Consider the following 17927-nt stretch of genomic DNA (forward strand, 5'->3'; position numbering starts at 1 on the left):
GCCACGATTCGTACGAAAATTAGTCAATGAACATGTTGTTGGGCACTATCAGTAGCCCAATAATGATACAGACAGAAGACTGAGGGGAACAATAGGCTTTATTAAGCAAGAGACTGCTGGCCCAGGTCTAGGCTAGGAAAATGAGCAGGACTCAACCTTTATGGCCAGGGGTCACATGGGAAGGATCAAGGGAGGGAGACCCCCGGAGGGTGGGCCAGCCAGTACATACAGCCATATCACCACATTCACCCCCCCTGATTTTTTTTTTAATGAACAAAACCCGGAGGCACTACAACAGCAGAAACAATAACATTTAAAAATCAACAAAATTGGCCAAGGAAGCAGACGCTCCCCTCCCTCTGGCTAAAGGTTGAGCCGCACAGGCGGCCACCCCTGTCTGCCAGACTACCAGGGAACCAGCATTTCAGTGCGGCGCTCCTCCAAAGAGGGGGCCAACAGGGGAGTGTCCGCTGCCAGAACTGTGGGGGTTGGGGTGCTAGCGGTGGATTCAAAGTGCTGGGGAGTCCTCCAGCAGATTGGGCAGATTGGACTCCAGGGCTGTGCTTGGGTGTGGCACAATCAGGTCCACGGCGTGGTCAGCAGCTGGAAAGGCAGTCTCGGGGTCTCCAGCCCTTGCCGGGTCTCGTAAGGGCACCGTGTCCTCGTGGCCATCCGGATACCTCACAAATGCATACTGGGGGTTGGCATGAATGAGGTGTACCGTTTCAACTAGTGGATCAGTCTTATGGCCTCTGATATGCCTCCGAAGGAGAACCGGCCCTGGGCATGTCAGCCAGAGAGGGTTGGAAGAACCATTCACCAACCTCGTAGGGAAAGCAAAGAGTCATTCATGCGGGGGGAGGGGGGGGCGGTGTTAGTTGTGGTGCAGAGTAACGACTGGATGGCATGGAAGGCTTCTGGCAAAACGTCCTGCCAGCAGGACAATGGTAAATATTTGGACCTGAGGGCCTGGAGCACTGCCTTCCAGACAGTGCTGTTCTCCCTTTCCACGTGGACATTACCTCTCGGGTTATAGCTGGTGGCCCTGCTGGTGGCTATGCCTCTGGTCAGGAAGTACTGATGCAGCTCCTCAGTCATGAACGAGGTCCCCTGGTCACTATGAATATAGTCGGGGTACACAAACAGAGTGAAGATACTGCTTAGGGCCTGGGGAACCTGGAAAATTTGTCCACCACCATTAGGAAGTAGGCATTCCTATTTGGGAGGGGACCCTTGAAATTGACACAGTCATTTGAAAGGGTGGGTGGCCTTGATGAAGTATGCCTTTTCTTGCCAATAGAAAAGAGGCTTACAGTCAGCACAAATTTGACAGCATCTGGTCGTAAACCGGACATCCTCGACGGAATAGGGGAGGTTCCTTGACCTAAAAGTGATAGGACCTTGTGACTCTGGGGTGGCACAGACTGCTGTGCAGGAACTGGAGATGGTCAAGATGCGCACTGGTGCATGTCCCTCAGGATAGGGCATCTGGGGGAATCATTGAGCTTACCCGGCAAGATGTCATAATTGTAGGTGGATAACTCAATCCTTCATCTCAGAATCTTGTTGTTCTTGATTTTACCCTATTGTTTGCTGCTGAACATGAAGGACACTGCCCTCTGATCAGTCAACAGGGAAAATATCTCTCCGGCTAGGTAGTTCCGCCGGTGGCACACTGCCTCAACGATCACCTGTGCCTCCTTTTCGACAGAGGAGTGCCAGAGTTTGGGGCTGTGAAGGGTATGGGGGAAAAAAAGGCCACCGGCCTGCCTGCTTGGTTTAATGTGGTGGCCAGCGTGAAGTCGGTGGCATCGCTTTCCACCTGGAAGGGGACGGACTTATCCACGGCGTGCATTGTGGCCTTAGCGATGTCTCCACGGATCTGATTAAAAGTAGCTTGGGTCTCCGCCGATAGTGGAAACATGGTTGACCGAATTAGAGGATGGGCCTTATTGGTGTAGTTGGGCACCCACTGCGCATAGTATGATAACAGCCCTAGGCATGGTTTCAGTGCCTTCAGGGTGCTTAGGATAGGGAGTTCTAGAAGTGGTCGCATGCAGACAGGGTCGGGAGAAATACCACGATGTGCCACAACGGATCCAAGAAGGACCAGGCGCTCCGTGTTGAACATGCACTTGTCCTTGTTGTATGTCAAGTTAAGTAACTTGGCCATTCGCAAGAACTTGGCGAGGTTTGCATCGTAGTCCTGCTGATCATGGCTGCAGATGGTGACATTGTCAAGGTAGGGGAAAGTTGCCGTCAGTCTATGTTCCTCCACCATCCAGTCCAATACTTTCTGGAAAGCAGAAACACTGTTAGTAACGCCGAAGGGTGACCGCAGGAAGAGGAAAAGTTTCCTGTCGGCTTCAGATCCGGTATAGATTCAATTACTCGGATGGAGGTAAGCCAACTTGAGGTCATTGGTCAAAAAATTCTATATTTGGCGACCTTATTGACCAAGTCATCTATACGGGGGAGCGGGTATGTATCCAGCTGGGTGAAGCAGTTGATGGTTTGACTATAGTGAATCACCATTGGGGGCTTGCCTGCCCCTCTGACCATGAGGAACTGTGCTCTTCAGGGACTGGTGATATGGACTATGATCCCCTCCACCAGGAGTCACTGGACCTCAGCCCAGATAAATTGCATATCCTCCAAACTATAGCGCTGACTCTTGGTGGCGACAAGTTTGCAATCTGGGGTCAGGTTCGCGAACAATGACAGAGGGGGCATCCTTAAGGTGGTGAGGCCACGGGCCATAGCTGGGGATTGAGTGGCGGGACCGCTGGACGGTGCGGAGGATTGGATGTTGGGGCCACATGTCAGTAACGGGGGCTGGCCATTTGGTTGGGGATGGTCACCCAAACGCCGAGGGCTGCGAATGGTCAATGGGACCTCCGAACACCGTCATCACGCTCCTAAACTGACTCTGAACGTCAAGGTCTAGGAGGATTGGTGCGCAGAGGCAGGGTATGACTAGTAAAACAAAGTCATCATAACATTTCCCCCCCCCCCCCCCCCACCACCACCATCAGTGACGCTACACAATACCCCCGAATTTTCATCTGTTGGTCCCTGGCCACCATTGAAAAAAATCCCGGTCATGGGTTGGACCGGGAGGGAGAGTCTCTGGACCACATCAGGGTGTACAAAGCTTTCCATACTACCGCTATCAAGAAGATGATTAATTTTCATGTCCATTCACCTCGATCTGCATTGGGTGAGGACTGACTTGATTTAGAGTCACTAAAGTGAGGAGTGGCATTTCTTCATAGTCATCGGTGGGGAGACCTGCCCAAGATGGCGACCTCCATGTTGACCACACAGCATCGGATGAAGAAGCCAGAGGTGGAGTCAAGGTGGCTGAAAGTGGCGTCCCTAGCGCGGTAGGCTGAAGTACCGAGGCTAGGAGCAGTGGACATTAAAATGGCGTTCCCTTCACTGCGCACGCGTTCAGTGCTGGAAGCTCTTCGGGAATGCATGCTGCTGCCCTGCTCGCTGGCTGTAATCGGGACCTGCAGACCATTTGATAGTGGCCCCTCTTACCACAACACGAACACTTCGCTCCTTTCGCGGGACAGAGGCGCCTCGCGTGCCTGACCTGCCCGCAGAAGTTGCACCTCGACTGTGTGGTCAGTATGATTGCAGCCACGGTCGGGTCACTGATTCCCAACGCTGAGTCCAAGGCCGATGGCCCTTGTGGTGGAACGTACATGGTTAGCCCGCTTCTGCCTGCAATCGACACCACCTGGCACTGGGCCGAGTCCAGAGTTCTGACCAGTTCGATTGCCTTTTTGAGAGGGAGCGGGTCCTCCTCGAGGAGTCTTTGCCAGATGTAGTCCGACATCAACCCCAACACACAGGCATCTCTGATCAGCTCTTCCATGCAATGGTTTAGCGATATCATGCCCAGGCTAATGAGATTCCCCCAAACAGTCTTTTCCCAGTGATACCATGAGATTTCCCCAAACAGTCTTTTCCCAGTGATACCATGAGATATCCCCAAACAGTCTTTTCCCAGTGATACCATGAGATATCCCCAAACAGTCTTTTCCCAGTGATACCAAGGACCAGACAAATTCTTCGGCAGACTCACCAGGCTGTTGTTTCTTGGATGCCAGCAGGTAATGGGAGTAAACAGAGTTCATCTTGGGTTTATAGAGTGCCCGCAGCTCAGCCATCACGTCAGTGTAGGTCACACAGCCCAAGATGGTCAGGTAGGCCTGGGTACTCGTACTTGAAGGATCTTGAGCTTCTTCTTGTCAGAATGGACCACTTCTGCAGCAGCATTGAGAAAATTATTGAAACAGTTCATCCACTGCTCGAAGAGTACTGATGCACCATGGACATGGGCGTCTAGTTCCAGCCGTTCGGAGCACAGCAATTTATCCATAACCAGAGAGTTCTAAAATCTTGCTTAATAAATTGTTGGGGGCTATCGATAGCCCAATAATAATACAGACAGGGGAACGGTGGTCCGGGTCGAGGCCAGGAAAATGAGAGGGAAGGAGAGGGAACTCTATCTTTATGGCCAGGGGTCAATGGGAAGGATCAAGGGAGGAGCTAAGGTAGCGAGACCCCGCTGAGGGTGAGCCAGCCAGCCATATCGCCACATATTTTAACCTTGGCTCATGAAAAGTACCCCAACTGTGCAGAGCTGATTTAAAAAAAACATTAACAATTCTTGAGCAAAATTTTTAATAAGTCTATTCCAAAGAAGAAAAATCTCAGATTATGGACTGGGTTCTACTCTTTGGAAATTTATGTCTATTTCCTGATATTCTTGGAAAAGTGAAAGGCTACAATATTAAGAAACCTGAGCTTTAAGAAGCTAAGGTAAATAACCAAAGTTCCAGTTTGAAATAATCTATCCATACATTCTATAAAATGTGATAATTTAGGCATGTCAAAGTGGAATAGCAGGTCCTGCAAAAAAATCATCCCATCAACCAACACATTCTGAAAAATAATTAAGGAAGTAAATTGGTGTCAAAAGCATGAATAAGCAAGTGGTAAAAGCCGATCAAAGAACTTCCTGGTTCCTACCTTGTCTCTATCCTATTTCACAATGCAATAATATTAACATTCAGCATTGAGCAAAATCGGGACATTCCTCTAAGTCTAAGTCCAAGCTTTTCTGATCCAGTGTACATTCTCTGTTCCAGAATCATGAGTGTAAACTTCACCAGTCAGACATTTACACAATTATTTGTCCCAACTCATTAATGTTACTTTGATAGCATGACACACTCGTGAAGTAAATGCCATGATCAAACCCAAACAACAACTCAAATGAATAAATATTAAGAAAACATCATCCATATACATATAGAAGCCTGTATATAGAAGCAGGATGATTGTTTTAATACCCAATGTTCTTTGATACATTACCAGATGTGTTAAACACTGAAAATAAAATTAGATCATCCTTATAACTAGACATTTTAAAATAATTTTCAACATAAAAAAATGTTGCTGAGTAGTTACACTTTATTGTATGTTTGACACCAGATCATCCACTGATGGTTTCAAACATTGATTTCTTTTGAAAATTCTGCAAAGATCATGGTAATAGGATAATTAAACCAAAATTTATGATATAGAAAATCTAATTTGTCAGTCTTTTAAATAAAATTCAAAACTATCTACAATGATTTTTTTTGTTAATAGAATTGATCGCAAAATTAAAGTGCTAAAATGATTGAAGAAATACCATAAACGAAGGTGATACAAAAGAAACAGTACGAACTGAAGGTACATAATTACATGTTAACAAGAGTCTAAAATCCAGCACAAGTCATTAGAATAGTTGTAAACTTACTTGAAGGCAGGTCTTTAATTTTGGGGACATTGAATTGGTTTCTAAGATGATTCAGTTCATCTTCTTTATCCAAATGAATTGCAAGCTTTTCATCGGAAATGCTACATCCTAAAATTGAGGCAGTATGCTCCAAACTCAGTTGTAGGGAACTTACACCACATGCATCCATCATGAGTAAGCTGCAAATTAGTCTGTAATGTAAAGTTATAATATGTTATTGATACATTGTAATTAGCCTTTTAACATAATGTTTGTGATCAAAAGATGACTCCCTGCATAGAATATGATAGCTGCCATAGAACCATCAAACATAATAGACCAAAAAAAAACAGGCCCTTCCGTCCTTTAATTCCCTCAGTGCTGGTCAAGAAGTTCCAAACCCTGGGATTCTGCACCCCCTCTGCAAATGGATCCTTGACTTCCTCATCAGAGGTGACCAGGCACAATTCCAATGCTATTGACAAATTTACCGAAGGCACCTCAGTTGTCGGCAGAATTATAAACAGCAATGAGGAAACAGGCAGGAGGGAGATAGATCATCTCATTGAATGGTGTGACACCAACAACCTTGTACCCAAGGAGATAATTGTGGACCAGAAGGAAGTCAGAAGAGCACAATCCAGTCCTCATCAAGAGCTCAGTAGTGGAAAGTGTCAAGAACTTCAAATTCCTGCATGTCAAAATCTCCGAGGATCTATCCTGGAGCCTCCATGTTGATGCAATCACAAAGACAGCTCACCAGCGGCTATACTTTGTGAGGTATTTGAGAAGATTCAGTATGCCACCGAAAACTCTCAAAAAATTCTACATGTACCATGGAGAGCAATCTGGCTAGTTGTATCACTCTTTGGTACAGAGGTACCAATTCTCAGGACAAGAAAAAACTCCAGAGGGTTGTTAACTCAGCATGCAAAATCACAGGCACCAGTCTTCACTCCATCGAGGACATCTACAAAAGGTGGTGTCTTAAAAATGCAGCCTCTATCCTTAAGGGCTGCCATTACCCTCTTCATTCTGCTACCATCAGGAAAAAAATACAGGAGCCCAAAGATGAGAGCTTCTTCCCTGCCACCTTCAGATTCCTGAAGGATCAATGAACCAGAGACTGTGTAGCATGAATAAAAGCGCTCATGACTGGAGGGAGGACAAACACTTTTATTAGCTTATAACTATGGGTAGAGTCTCACAGTAATCTTCGGAAGGGTTCTAGGTTTAGGTGGGAAATCAGGGTTATATGTGAGCATATATGGGCGGAGCCAGCCATCAGCACAACACACTACCAGTGAATCCCGGTTCACTGCACATTGCCTTGCTTTGACATTTTGTGCACTATTTTTATTGATTGTTGAATTGTTTGCACTGATGCGACTGCAAATTTTGTGACTACTTTGTGACAAATTCTAATGATTTTAGTCACTGCTGACCTATTATTCTGTCACGTCTCATTGACCTGCACCCAGTCCTTATTCCTCCCATCCATGTACCCATCCAAATTTTTCTTAAATGATAAAAAAAAAATGAGCATGCATTTACCACTTCAGCTGGCAGCTTGTTCCATACTCCCACCACTCTCTGTGTGAAGAAATTCCAACTGATGTTCACCCTTAACTCTTGTCCTCTGGGTTGTATCACACCTGACCACAGTTGAAAAAGACTACTTTCATTTACTCTATTCTTTGGAGTGCAGAAGAATTAGGGGAGATTTGATAGAGGTATATAAAATTATGAGGGGTATAGATAAAGTTCTCTATCCTTTCCCTGTAACTTAGTTCCTCAAGTCCCACCAACAACCAAGTAAATCTCTGCATGCTTCCAATTTTTCCTGGAGTTAATTTGGACTCACCAATGTCTTATACAAATTTACCATAACATTCCAACTCCTATACACATCCCAACAACTTTAAGTCATTTCCAGAAGTTCCCACAACCTGAGAAAATAAAGGCAAGGACTTTACAAAAGAACCGATCAGAAGCTAGGGAAAAGGAGAGAATTCTAGAATGTGAGCAAAAGATCCAAATGCACTCACACTACCTCCTGTCCAACCAACTTCCTCTACGCAACACTTCCATTTTAGTTTCTAACTTCAATGGCTGTTCCTATTGAGAGACAAACAATTGCATCAGCATTGATACTTATTTCATGAATTAACTTTTTTTGACAAATTCATGTTCACTTTACATCAGAGTTGAAATGTACAACAAGTAAGAAAATTGAAATCAGAACTGATTTCAAATGCTGAAGGAATATACAAGACCAGGAAGATATGCAGATGCAAGAATAAAAGAGTCAGTTGCATTTACAATCAACAGTAAAAGTCCTAAAATCCAGACAATTCAGGGATTGGGTCAATCTGAATTTTCAGATTCTCAGGCTGAACATCTGTGACCCTTTCACAATACACACATCCACGGAAGAGCCGAGAATTGTCGAGAAGTTTCTTGGGTGGCTTGGTTTTCAGCTGAATGTTTGAGAGGTCCAGATTCTTGGATGGTCCGAATTTCTTGCATCTGAATTTTTGGACCTTTACTGTTTGTAATTCCATAGAGAGCTTGCTGAAAGGCAATACTTTGAGCTGAAAAGCATTTAGTACGAGCTGTACTAAATAACCAAGGGGCACCATTAAGTAATTGCTCAATTTTAACATGAAATTTAAAAATTTACAAGATGGTGTGATGTTAATCAAACAAAAATAATTTAAATCCTTACTGCGTTGGATTATGTCGAGTTACACCACTGGTTCTAAATGGAACTATCACTTCTCAGTCATAGAATCAAATTATACAGCATGGAATCAGGCCTGTGGTCCCAACTATTCTAACCATGTTGCATTATGAGCTAGTTCCTTTGCTTATACCCCTCTTGTGCTTTCCTATCTATTTACCTGTCTAAAATACCATAGTTGTACCTACCTCCACCACTTGCACGAGCGGCTTGATCCAGACATGCACCACCCCCATTTGAAAACATTGTCCTTCAGATCACTTTTAAATCTTCTACCTCTCCTCTTTAACATGTTGTCTTCTAGTTTTAGATACTCCTATCCTGGAGAAAAGGCTGCATTGTTCATCTTATCTATGCCCTTTGTGATTTTGTAAATCTCATCCTACATTTTCACATGCTCCAGAAAAAAAATGTCTCCAAGTCTACTCAGCCTCTCCTTGCAACTCAAGACATCTAGGCCCAGTAATATCTTGTATTTTATTTTTCTATAGCAAGTTAAGCAGAATGACACACAGGATTTCAAATGTGGCCTGACCAACATCTTGTACAGCTGAAACATGACACATTGCTCCAACCAATGAAGCCAAGGCTGCCACTGTCCACTTCTGTCACCACTTTCAGGCAACTATGTACTTGTAGCCTTAAATCCCTCCATTCCACAGGATTTTAAGGTCCATAGATTTTCTGTGCAAGTCCTGTCCTGAGACAACTTGCCCAACTGCAAAACCTCACATTTGTCAGAATTAAACTCCATCTTTCATTCCTTAAGCCACTGTCAATTAATCAAGATCCCTTTGGAATCTTCGATAACCATCCTCCTTGTTCACTATACCACCAATTGTAACATCAGTCACAAACTATTAACCAAGACACCTACATTTTCATCCCTAGTGTTAACATAAATGACAGACAACCCTGGAACCAGCATCAATCCCTGTGGCACAGGCTCCATTCATCACAAAGCTTCCATTTGAAAACAACCCTCCATCAACCTTTGTCACCTACTGTCAGCCAATTTTGTATCCAATTGGTTAGCTTGTCCTGGATCCCATGCAATCAACCTAACTAACTGATCATGTGGAACCTTGTCAAAGGATGTGCTAAAAGTCTATTTAGACAAAGTCTATCAATCTGTCCAAATAAATTCTGAGTAAAACATGAACATCTGTACATGCTGTGATTGTAGTAAAAACACAAAAATGCTAGTATCCATAGGCAAAGATACATAACCAATCCTTCACGCTAGTGTCCTTGCTCTCAGAAAAACTAAAACCAATTCAACATAGAATTTAGAAATCTGCAGAAAGTAGTAAACATGGCATTTAATCTGTGTTTTTAAGCTCCTGGTGCACATGTTGTATAATGCATAGGACAAACTAATTATGTTGAAAAATGTCAGGATTACCACACAAATGCTCAATGGCTGAAGTTTCAACCACATTCACAATTACAATTCCCAATGGTGGTGCAAGAACTTAAGATTCCCAGTACTTTGTTTTTGCTGGGGATTCTGCTGTCAGATCCTGCACCAGGCTTGCTGGAGTTGCAAGGGAAAAATGACAAAATCATATTTTTAATTAGAGATTTTTAATTATTTGATTGCGTGCAACAATTCAAACAATTTTAATCATTTGTTTTATCAGGTTCTTTTTCATTTCAAGATTCAATTGCTTGTCAAGTACACAAGAATCACACAAATCTTTCCTTTATTTGCACTGCAAAAGCAAAGTCAACAAGTAATCCAGCACCATTATTACAACAAAATAGAGAAGCAAAGCAGAGCTGCTTCAGAGACATCAATTGGCCTTGGATCTTGCCACCTCCTCTGATGTTGAGGCCTCCTTGACCCCGTAACCTATGTAACTGCATGCCACATTGTGCAATGGTGAACCAAAGCTCAAGGTCCTGATTCAGGATTGCACTTTGAAGTTGTGGTTCTATTTGCTGAAAGTCTGTTCAGACAATGCCTATCACCCTGTCCACACAAATCCTCGGAGTGAAGTAACACTGTGATTGTAGTGAAAACAAAACTGCTGGAGGAACTCAGCAGGTCTCTAAGCATCCAAAGGAGGTAAAGATATATAACCGACATTTTAGGCCCAAGGCCTCATTCACCTCCAAGAAAAGCTCAATCCAATTCAGAGGTCTGCAGAAAGTAGTAACATAGCCAGGTCCCAAAATTTCCCAGTACGAGGCCTTCAACTGCCAAGCTGGAGCCTGCTGATGCAGCCTCATTGAGTTGTTAGTGCCCCATAGAACAATTTGGCTGATCAGAGGAGCCTCCCCGACTTTAGCATTCCAACTGCTTGGCCCTGGCTGACGTGGTCTGTCACTATGGGTACATTTATCTGCAGAGGCTGAGGAGCAGAATTGGGGGTGGGGGGGCGGGGTGGTGGTGTTGTCCCACTCTGGTAACCTGTACAGATCCACCATTTGCCTAGAACCCACTACCCTCTATGTCCTGCTATGAATCTTGCCCACCATTCTGTACAGACCCATCCAAATTGTTTAATTGGATCCTGTGCTTGATCACTACTCTGCAGGGCAGCAGCAGAGAAAGCAGTTCACCCCTCAGGAAAACTCAACCCACCTTATTTTCTGACTGAAATACAATTAAAAGTCCTTCCAAAATCCTAATCAAACAGAAGGCACTCTTTTACACTTATCCAATGCCATTCCCATTCTACCCTCATTCCCTTCAACTCCTCTGTATTCTCAGACTCATTGAATTTAAGATCGCCAATTAAAATTCCAGCCTGCGTGTCATTCTGGGAGGAAATTAGCACACCCAAAGTAAACCCATGCTGGGATAAAGTGCAAACTCCACAGAGATAATAATGGTGGAAATCAGTATTGAACCTGGGCCATTGTGGTGCAGCAGTATTACAAGCTGCACTGTTTTAATGTTAATTAATGTACACATAACTCAGTCAGAAAAGTAAACAGCCTGTCATCTCATCATAAACAAATTTAATATCCGAGTGCATTCATTATAATTACCATCATCAGGAATTTATTTATTAATGATTCTTTCCTCACCCCCTCTCCCCCCCATAGAAACATCAATAAAGGGTATGAGCTTGAGAGAATCTGATTATGTTGATGATCCTGTCTGGAAAGGTCATTACTATTACATCAATAACTCGAATGGAGATAGTAGAGAACACCAAGTTCCTTGGAGTTTACTAAACCAGTAACTTATCATGAACACACAAAATCTCTCATCTGTGACTGCACTTCCTGTGAAGACAAACAGATAAGACTACTGGCCACCAGCATGTCTATCTTCTATAGGGCCCCTTTTGAGAGTGTCCTGGCTGGCTGCATTACAGTGTAGTATGGTTGCTGCAGAGAATGGGCTAGGAAGTAAATCCACAGGACCATTAAGAGTGGCAGAAAGAACCAGTGGACTCCTCCCTTCCCCCCCCCCCCCCCCCCATTAATGTGATCTACTGAGATCATTGTCTGAAGAGGGTGTGAAAAATCACTGCGGACCATTTCCACCCTGCACACAGCATCTTTCAGCTCTTCCTATCAGGAAAGAGATCAGACCCAGCACCACCAGGCTAAGAAGCAACTTTTTCCCACAGTAAGAACCCTAAACAACTAAATGAACTGCTCACACTAACCATCCAAGATGCTCATGTCATACAACAATATCTATCCATTTTTTTTGTATACAATCATTCTAGTCTGCATTTTATATTGTCTGTCTGTATCGGTGCTATGTCTAGTTGGATGTCTGCATATTTTGCACCAAGGACCAGAGAAGGCTGTTTCATTGGGTTGGTCTTTTGCAATCAGATGGCAATAAATTTGATTGGACTTGCAGATTAACCATGATGAAGGGTCTAATCCAAAACTTTGACAATTATTTTCCTCCTACCGACGCTGCTCGATCTGCTCAGTTCCTCCAGCAGAATTATTTTTTGCTTCAGATTTCAGTATCTCCAGATTAATGAGTTTGGAAAAGTTCAGAAAGTTTCACGACAGTGTGACTTTTGACTTTGCCTCGAAGGACTTGTGCATTCAATAAGTTTCCGGTTATCCGAAAAGCTCGGGACAAAATGCTTTCCAGTTAATTAGATTTTTTTGGATAACTGAGTAATGGCTTTCAGCAGGCATCAGAAGAGTATTTGCTTCTCCCCATTGCCGTCACTGATCCCCAACACCTCTCCACCCCAGTCGCCAATCCTGTCCAGGAGCCCGAGGCCCCTGCTCTTATGGGTGTGCTAATTTCCTCCCACATTCTCAATGACATGTAGGCTGGAATTTTAATTGGCGATCTTAAATTCAATGAGTCTGAGAATACAGAGCTGTTGAGGGAAGGAGGATAGAATGGGAAGGGCGTTGGACAAGTGTAAAAGAGTGCCTTCTGTTTGATTAGGATTTTGGAAGGACTTTTAAGCACTGTTCTTGATGATGCTGGGACAGTGGAGAACCAAGTGCAGTGCAGGGTAAAAAAAAAAGAATGGAAAGAAAGAGGGGAGGGAGTTACCTGAAATGAGGACCATCTCCCCAGGTGATGCCTGACCCACCTACATCCTCCAGTCCCTCACTGTTGGGTCAAGATTCCAGCCTGCTTCACTGAGCCAGCATCCAGCATCTGTCTTCCTGGCTGGTTCTGAACTCTGTTGTTAAAAAATTGGTGCTAACAGCGCAGCAGAGCCCCATGTGAGCACGTCAGGTGAATTTATTTTCTCCCAATTTCTGACATGTTGCTACGATGTGAACTTTTTGGTTAACTGATTTTCAGATCATCAAAACGTACTGGATTGCAAATTCAGGGGGTTAGCAACTGTTTGAACATGAAAACTGGTTTGCAGCAAAAAAAATCTCAAGTCATGTATTATTGAAAGGATCCCTCCCACAGAGACGAGAGGAAATCAGCAAGAATTATTTCATGGACCACAAAAGGAGGCCATACAGCATCCATGGAACAGAGAACAGTCAATTATTTAGGTCAGAGATTTTTGATCAGAAATGGAAAATTTAAAATCTGTTTTATTTTCCTGTAAATGCATAAAGTGGCAGGACAAAGTACAAACTCTGAAAGTGAAAAATGGCAGGAGGTGAAAATTAAAATGGAGTCTGAAATTCTACACCATACCTCATCAAAATCGGAGGCATTGTTTGTTTCAGAACAGTATGCTTCTGTGATAGGCTGTTGGCACAGGACTATTCTTGGCTTGACCCACTGAAGAACAGTACAGCTGAGATGGCTGCTTATATTCTAACACATGCATGGACCCTGGTGTTTGAAAAGTTCCTCAGCCTAGTCCCTCCCTTGTGGTGAAATAGAAATCAGAATCAAGAATCAGAATTTATTGCCACAAACTTCAAAATTTGTTACTTTGTGGCAATATTACAGTGCAATAATAAGTAACATTTCAAAATATATAGTGCAAGCAAATACGATAGAGTGAAGTAGTGTGGAGGATGGATTGAGAGGACAAAAGATAGTATTGCACGCAAGAATAGAAACGGAATCAACAACATTGGAAAGCTGAAGAAAACCCCTCCAGTGGTAGCACTGGACAACATATCAATGGTCCAGGTCAGGTCAAACACTAACTAAAGCAGAGATAATACTAGGATTCTTCACTTAAAAACCAGCTTAATTTTCCCTCGCAGACAAAAATGCAGTCCCCGCCATCTGCATAGGAAAGCCAACAAAAATCTCAGTCCAATTTTTAAAAATATTCTTGCATCTTTCCTGATTTAAGGTCAAGGACAGAATGGAAAGCTCACTGACATGTAACTGGAATCGCAAGGTTAAGGACTCAATGGAAACTATTGGGGAGCAGCAGCCACAGCGGATTGGGAAGTGTCATCCAGTAGCCATTAATGCAAAATTGAACCAGCTGTCAAGCTTCTTCCAAATGCAGCACATAACCAGTAATTGTTTTGTTTAAATTACTGGAGAACAGCAGACAAAAAGATACTGCAGTCTGCAAAGAGAAGAGACTATCAGATTAGTAAGTAGGATTTGGAAAGTGACAAGTCAATCTCTTAATTGCATGCTTGGAAACTTGTTAAAGAACGTGACATCCATCAATGTTCGAAAACAGATGAAGTTCAAGGCATTACAAGGGACACTTCCTGAGCGTTGCACTCATTTTGCAACATTGCAATATAGACAGGGGATTCAATGGATATATGTAGCCAGCCCTGTATTTCCATCTGTGGAAAGAGATGCTGGAAGATTCCAGTCCAGCCATTATGTGACCTATTACCTCAAACATAGTAAGAATCATTTGTTCTGGAAATTGATTCTTGGGATATTTGTGCATTGAGAGGGCCACTCCTGACACAGCAGTAGATTTAGGACATTTTAGACATCCGGATTTCTTTTGGTCTCCATAATGTCAAAAAGTCTTTTGTGGAGTTTTCCAATCAAATGAAACGTGTTCCATTTATTAATACACTATCCCAAGGAAGCATCCAAAATATCAAAGCTAGCTAAATATTGTAACTACTATGTATTTACTCATCTGTTATTATCTTTGAATCTGAAAACTATACAGACTTGATGCACTGTGTGGGTTTTTGAAAGTCACAACATAAATATGAGCAAAGCAGTCAACCGCATGGTTAGAGCAAACTATTACAATGCCAATGATCTGTGTTGTAATCCAGCACTGTCTGCAAGGAGTTTGTAGGTTCTCCCGGTGATATGTGTGGGTTTTCTCCAAGTACCCCAATTTCATCGCATGCTCCAAAACCTGGAATTGTAATTGAACAGCATGGACTAGAAGGGGCTTCTACTTTTCTGTATTGTTAACATTAAATAAAGTGTTTACGTTGCATACCCAATTGCATCAATGTCTTGATCCAAACATATGGGAAGAGAGAAAATAAGTATTATATTTTACAACCATTAAGTGGGCACTTTCTGATCACCTCCTCCCCATCTTTCCAAACCTCAAGCCTTCTTGATCCTTGTGGGTCTCCATTTCTGATGTTATATACACTTGATTTTAATCACTCTGGCATCAATGGAAACTCTCAGTTTCCCCAATTCCATCCTCAAAATTCTCTCTCTCATTTAAGATGTTTAGTTAAGCATATACTTAATGCCAAGTTCTTTGGTTATCTTTTTGGTACATTACTCTGCAACTCAATATCAAATCCTACAGGAAGTTTCATCTGAGAATTCTTCAGTTTAGTGCTTTGGGAAGTTTCATTGTGTTGAGGCATTTCATGATTCCATGCATGGTTATTTTTTTTTTAAATCCATCCTGTTGCCAGTTTGCACTTCAGAGATGCTGCTCATGTTCCACATCTTAGCTCACTGTGGGGTAAAAAAAATGGACTTCTGAAGAATGGGTGAAAGTTTGAAGTTGAAAGAAATAACATCTATTAAGAAAGAATAAAATGTGCAATCAAATTTAGATGACCTAGTCTGTAGAAATTCAGAGAATCATACTATATGAAACAGACATTTCAACCCAATGAGTTCATACTAACCCTTCTGCTTTAGTCTTGGCCTATAGCTGTTGATGAGTAAATGATTCAAGTGCTCATCTATATACATGGGAATTGCGTTGGATTCCACCATTTCCAACAGCAGTGATTCCAAATATCAGTACACTTAAAAAAAAAACTCAAATGCCGTATAAATCTCTTTTTGCTCACATTTAACCCATTTATTTTTGTTTTTGATACTCCAACCATGGTAGAAAGACCAACTTTCTGCCCTACCATTTCTTCCCTTAGTCTTGTATACCATAATCAGGTCATCCTCTCAGCCTATTCATTCTAGAGAAAAGCCTATCCAATTTCACCACTTAATTAAGATTCTCTCATCCACGTAACATCTCAGGGAATTTCCTCTTTGGTCTCTCCAGCTCAATCACATCTTTCTTTCCAAGTGTGGTGACCAGAACTGCAAACACTGCCCTAAGTGTGACCTCGAGTTTTTGGTGAAGTTGTAAAACAGATCAAGCAGCTCTAAACTGTGCAGTCATGAGGTACAATCAGCATTCCACAGAGAAAGTTTATCCCAGCAGAATCTGTGCTCATGTGGCCCAGCATATCTGTTAATCATATTTCCAAGCCGTAAAAATCAATCTTTGGCCCAATGTGAAATACAAATAGCATATTGGATGCAGAACGAGGCACACAAAGCCAGGTCAGCTTGTTCACAAAAATCATGATACGAAACAGCCTTCAAAAAACAGCACAAAGACCTTTAATTGTCAAAGTGAAGATACCAATGATAGTACTATCATGTGAAACTTATTCCGCAATTAACTACTGTTGATACTTAATATGGGACACACTTGAACTAGTCCACTCCAGATATCACTCAAGCCTTGCTTCAGCCAAACATTACTCAGTTTTGCAAGCTGGAAATTTATCAAATATAAAACAAAGTGACATGATCTATATATGAATATATACACCCAATGAATAAGGGTAGACATTTATGTTTAATGATACTCTATTTTGGTTACATTTGAACAAATCCCTCCAGTTGTTAATCAGTTTAGATTAATCATCTATGTTTCAAGCGAGGACCAGGCAGTTAAATTCCAAAGATAACATTAACAACCTTTAGCATCAAAGCAAAATGTAATCAAATTTGTCATTAGGAAACCCAAAGGTCCTTGGATTTCTAATTTAGGATTTTGAGAATTTTCTTTACAAAAAGATGTTTGAGCATCTCGGGAATTCTCTGTTTAAGCATTGGACCTATTTAAAGATGAGATCAATAGCTTGTTTTACCACAAAGGGAATCAAGGGAAAAAGGGATCAGATACTAAACCTTGCTTCAAAAAATATAGTAAGCCAATAGTCTTGTGTTGGGTATCAGGGTAAAGACATTTTATCAGCAGTTTCGAAACCAGGATAGTTATAATTGTTGGAAGGCAATTATCAGAGTATCCTAGGACATTGCTGCAAGAACTCTGTAGGACAGTATCCATGTTCCAAATATCAGCTGCTTCACTAAGGACCTTCCCCATTATCCAAGTGAACCTGTCAACTTATTTGTGCATTCATCAGTTCTATTGACAGCTCCAAAGGTAATGCAGTAGGTCATACATAGAGCAAGGTCCAGAAAACATTCAGGAGTTTGGTGCAATATTTATTCAATGAAATGATCAGCCCCAAGAAGTATAAATTATGAATCATAAAACCTTTAGTATTGAAGGTTCACCAAAGACCAAGCAATTAATTGGGCAAACCACAAACATTGTGCGATGAAACCAGGTGAAAAAGTAGGCATTCTAAGATGGAGTACTCAATTTCCAAGTTTCCCAAATTATTTCACCAAAATCACAGATGACGATAGCTCCAGCTACACTCAAAAATCTTCTTTCAATCTCGTAAAAATCAGCTTGACTGACTCAGTTCTAAACCCTCCTCTAACTCTGACCT

At 42.4% G+C, this 17927-nt stretch overlaps 1 protein-coding gene and 1 long non-coding RNA gene across 37 annotated transcripts in view; one reads left to right on the top strand and one right to left on the bottom strand.

Moving 5' to 3' along the window:
- Nucleotides 1-17927, bottom strand: part of kynu (kynureninase) — a 207536-nt gene that overhangs the window by 155044 nt on the left and 34565 nt on the right. For 14 of the 34 annotated variants that reach the window (XM_069935057.1, XM_069935067.1, XM_069935068.1 and 11 more), the window contains 2 exons: nucleotides 7854-7918; nucleotides 5822-6012 (listed from right to left, as the gene is read on the bottom strand). In XM_069935057.1, coding sequence (XP_069791158.1) covers nucleotides 5822-6012; nucleotides 7854-7918 — 256 coding nt within the window. Of the gene's footprint in view, nucleotides 1-4096; nucleotides 4279-5821; nucleotides 6013-7354; nucleotides 7823-7848; nucleotides 7919-13653; nucleotides 13776-15680; nucleotides 15838-17927 lie in introns of those variants that run through there. The other 20 variants (XM_069935071.1, XM_069935076.1, XM_069935077.1 and 17 more) reach the window with 8 other exon arrangements.
- LOC138761988 (uncharacterized) overlaps nucleotides 1-17927 on the top strand; it is a 53603-nt gene that overhangs the window by 12260 nt on the left and 23416 nt on the right. Inside the window, exon 3 of one of the 3 annotated variants that reach the window (XR_011356686.1) lies at nucleotides 14270-16027. The exons of 1 other annotated variant lie outside the window; for it this stretch is intronic. This is a non-coding gene — a long non-coding RNA (uncharacterized lncRNA). Of the gene's footprint in view, nucleotides 1-5670; nucleotides 5751-14269; nucleotides 16028-17927 lie in introns of those variants that run through there. One more of the 3 variants, XR_011356687.1, reaches the window with a different exon arrangement.

This window comes from Narcine bancroftii, chromosome 4 (assembly GCF_036971445.1).
Source record: "Narcine bancroftii isolate sNarBan1 chromosome 4, sNarBan1.hap1, whole genome shotgun sequence".
NCBI lineage: Eukaryota > Metazoa > Chordata > Chondrichthyes > Torpediniformes > Narcinidae > Narcine > Narcine bancroftii.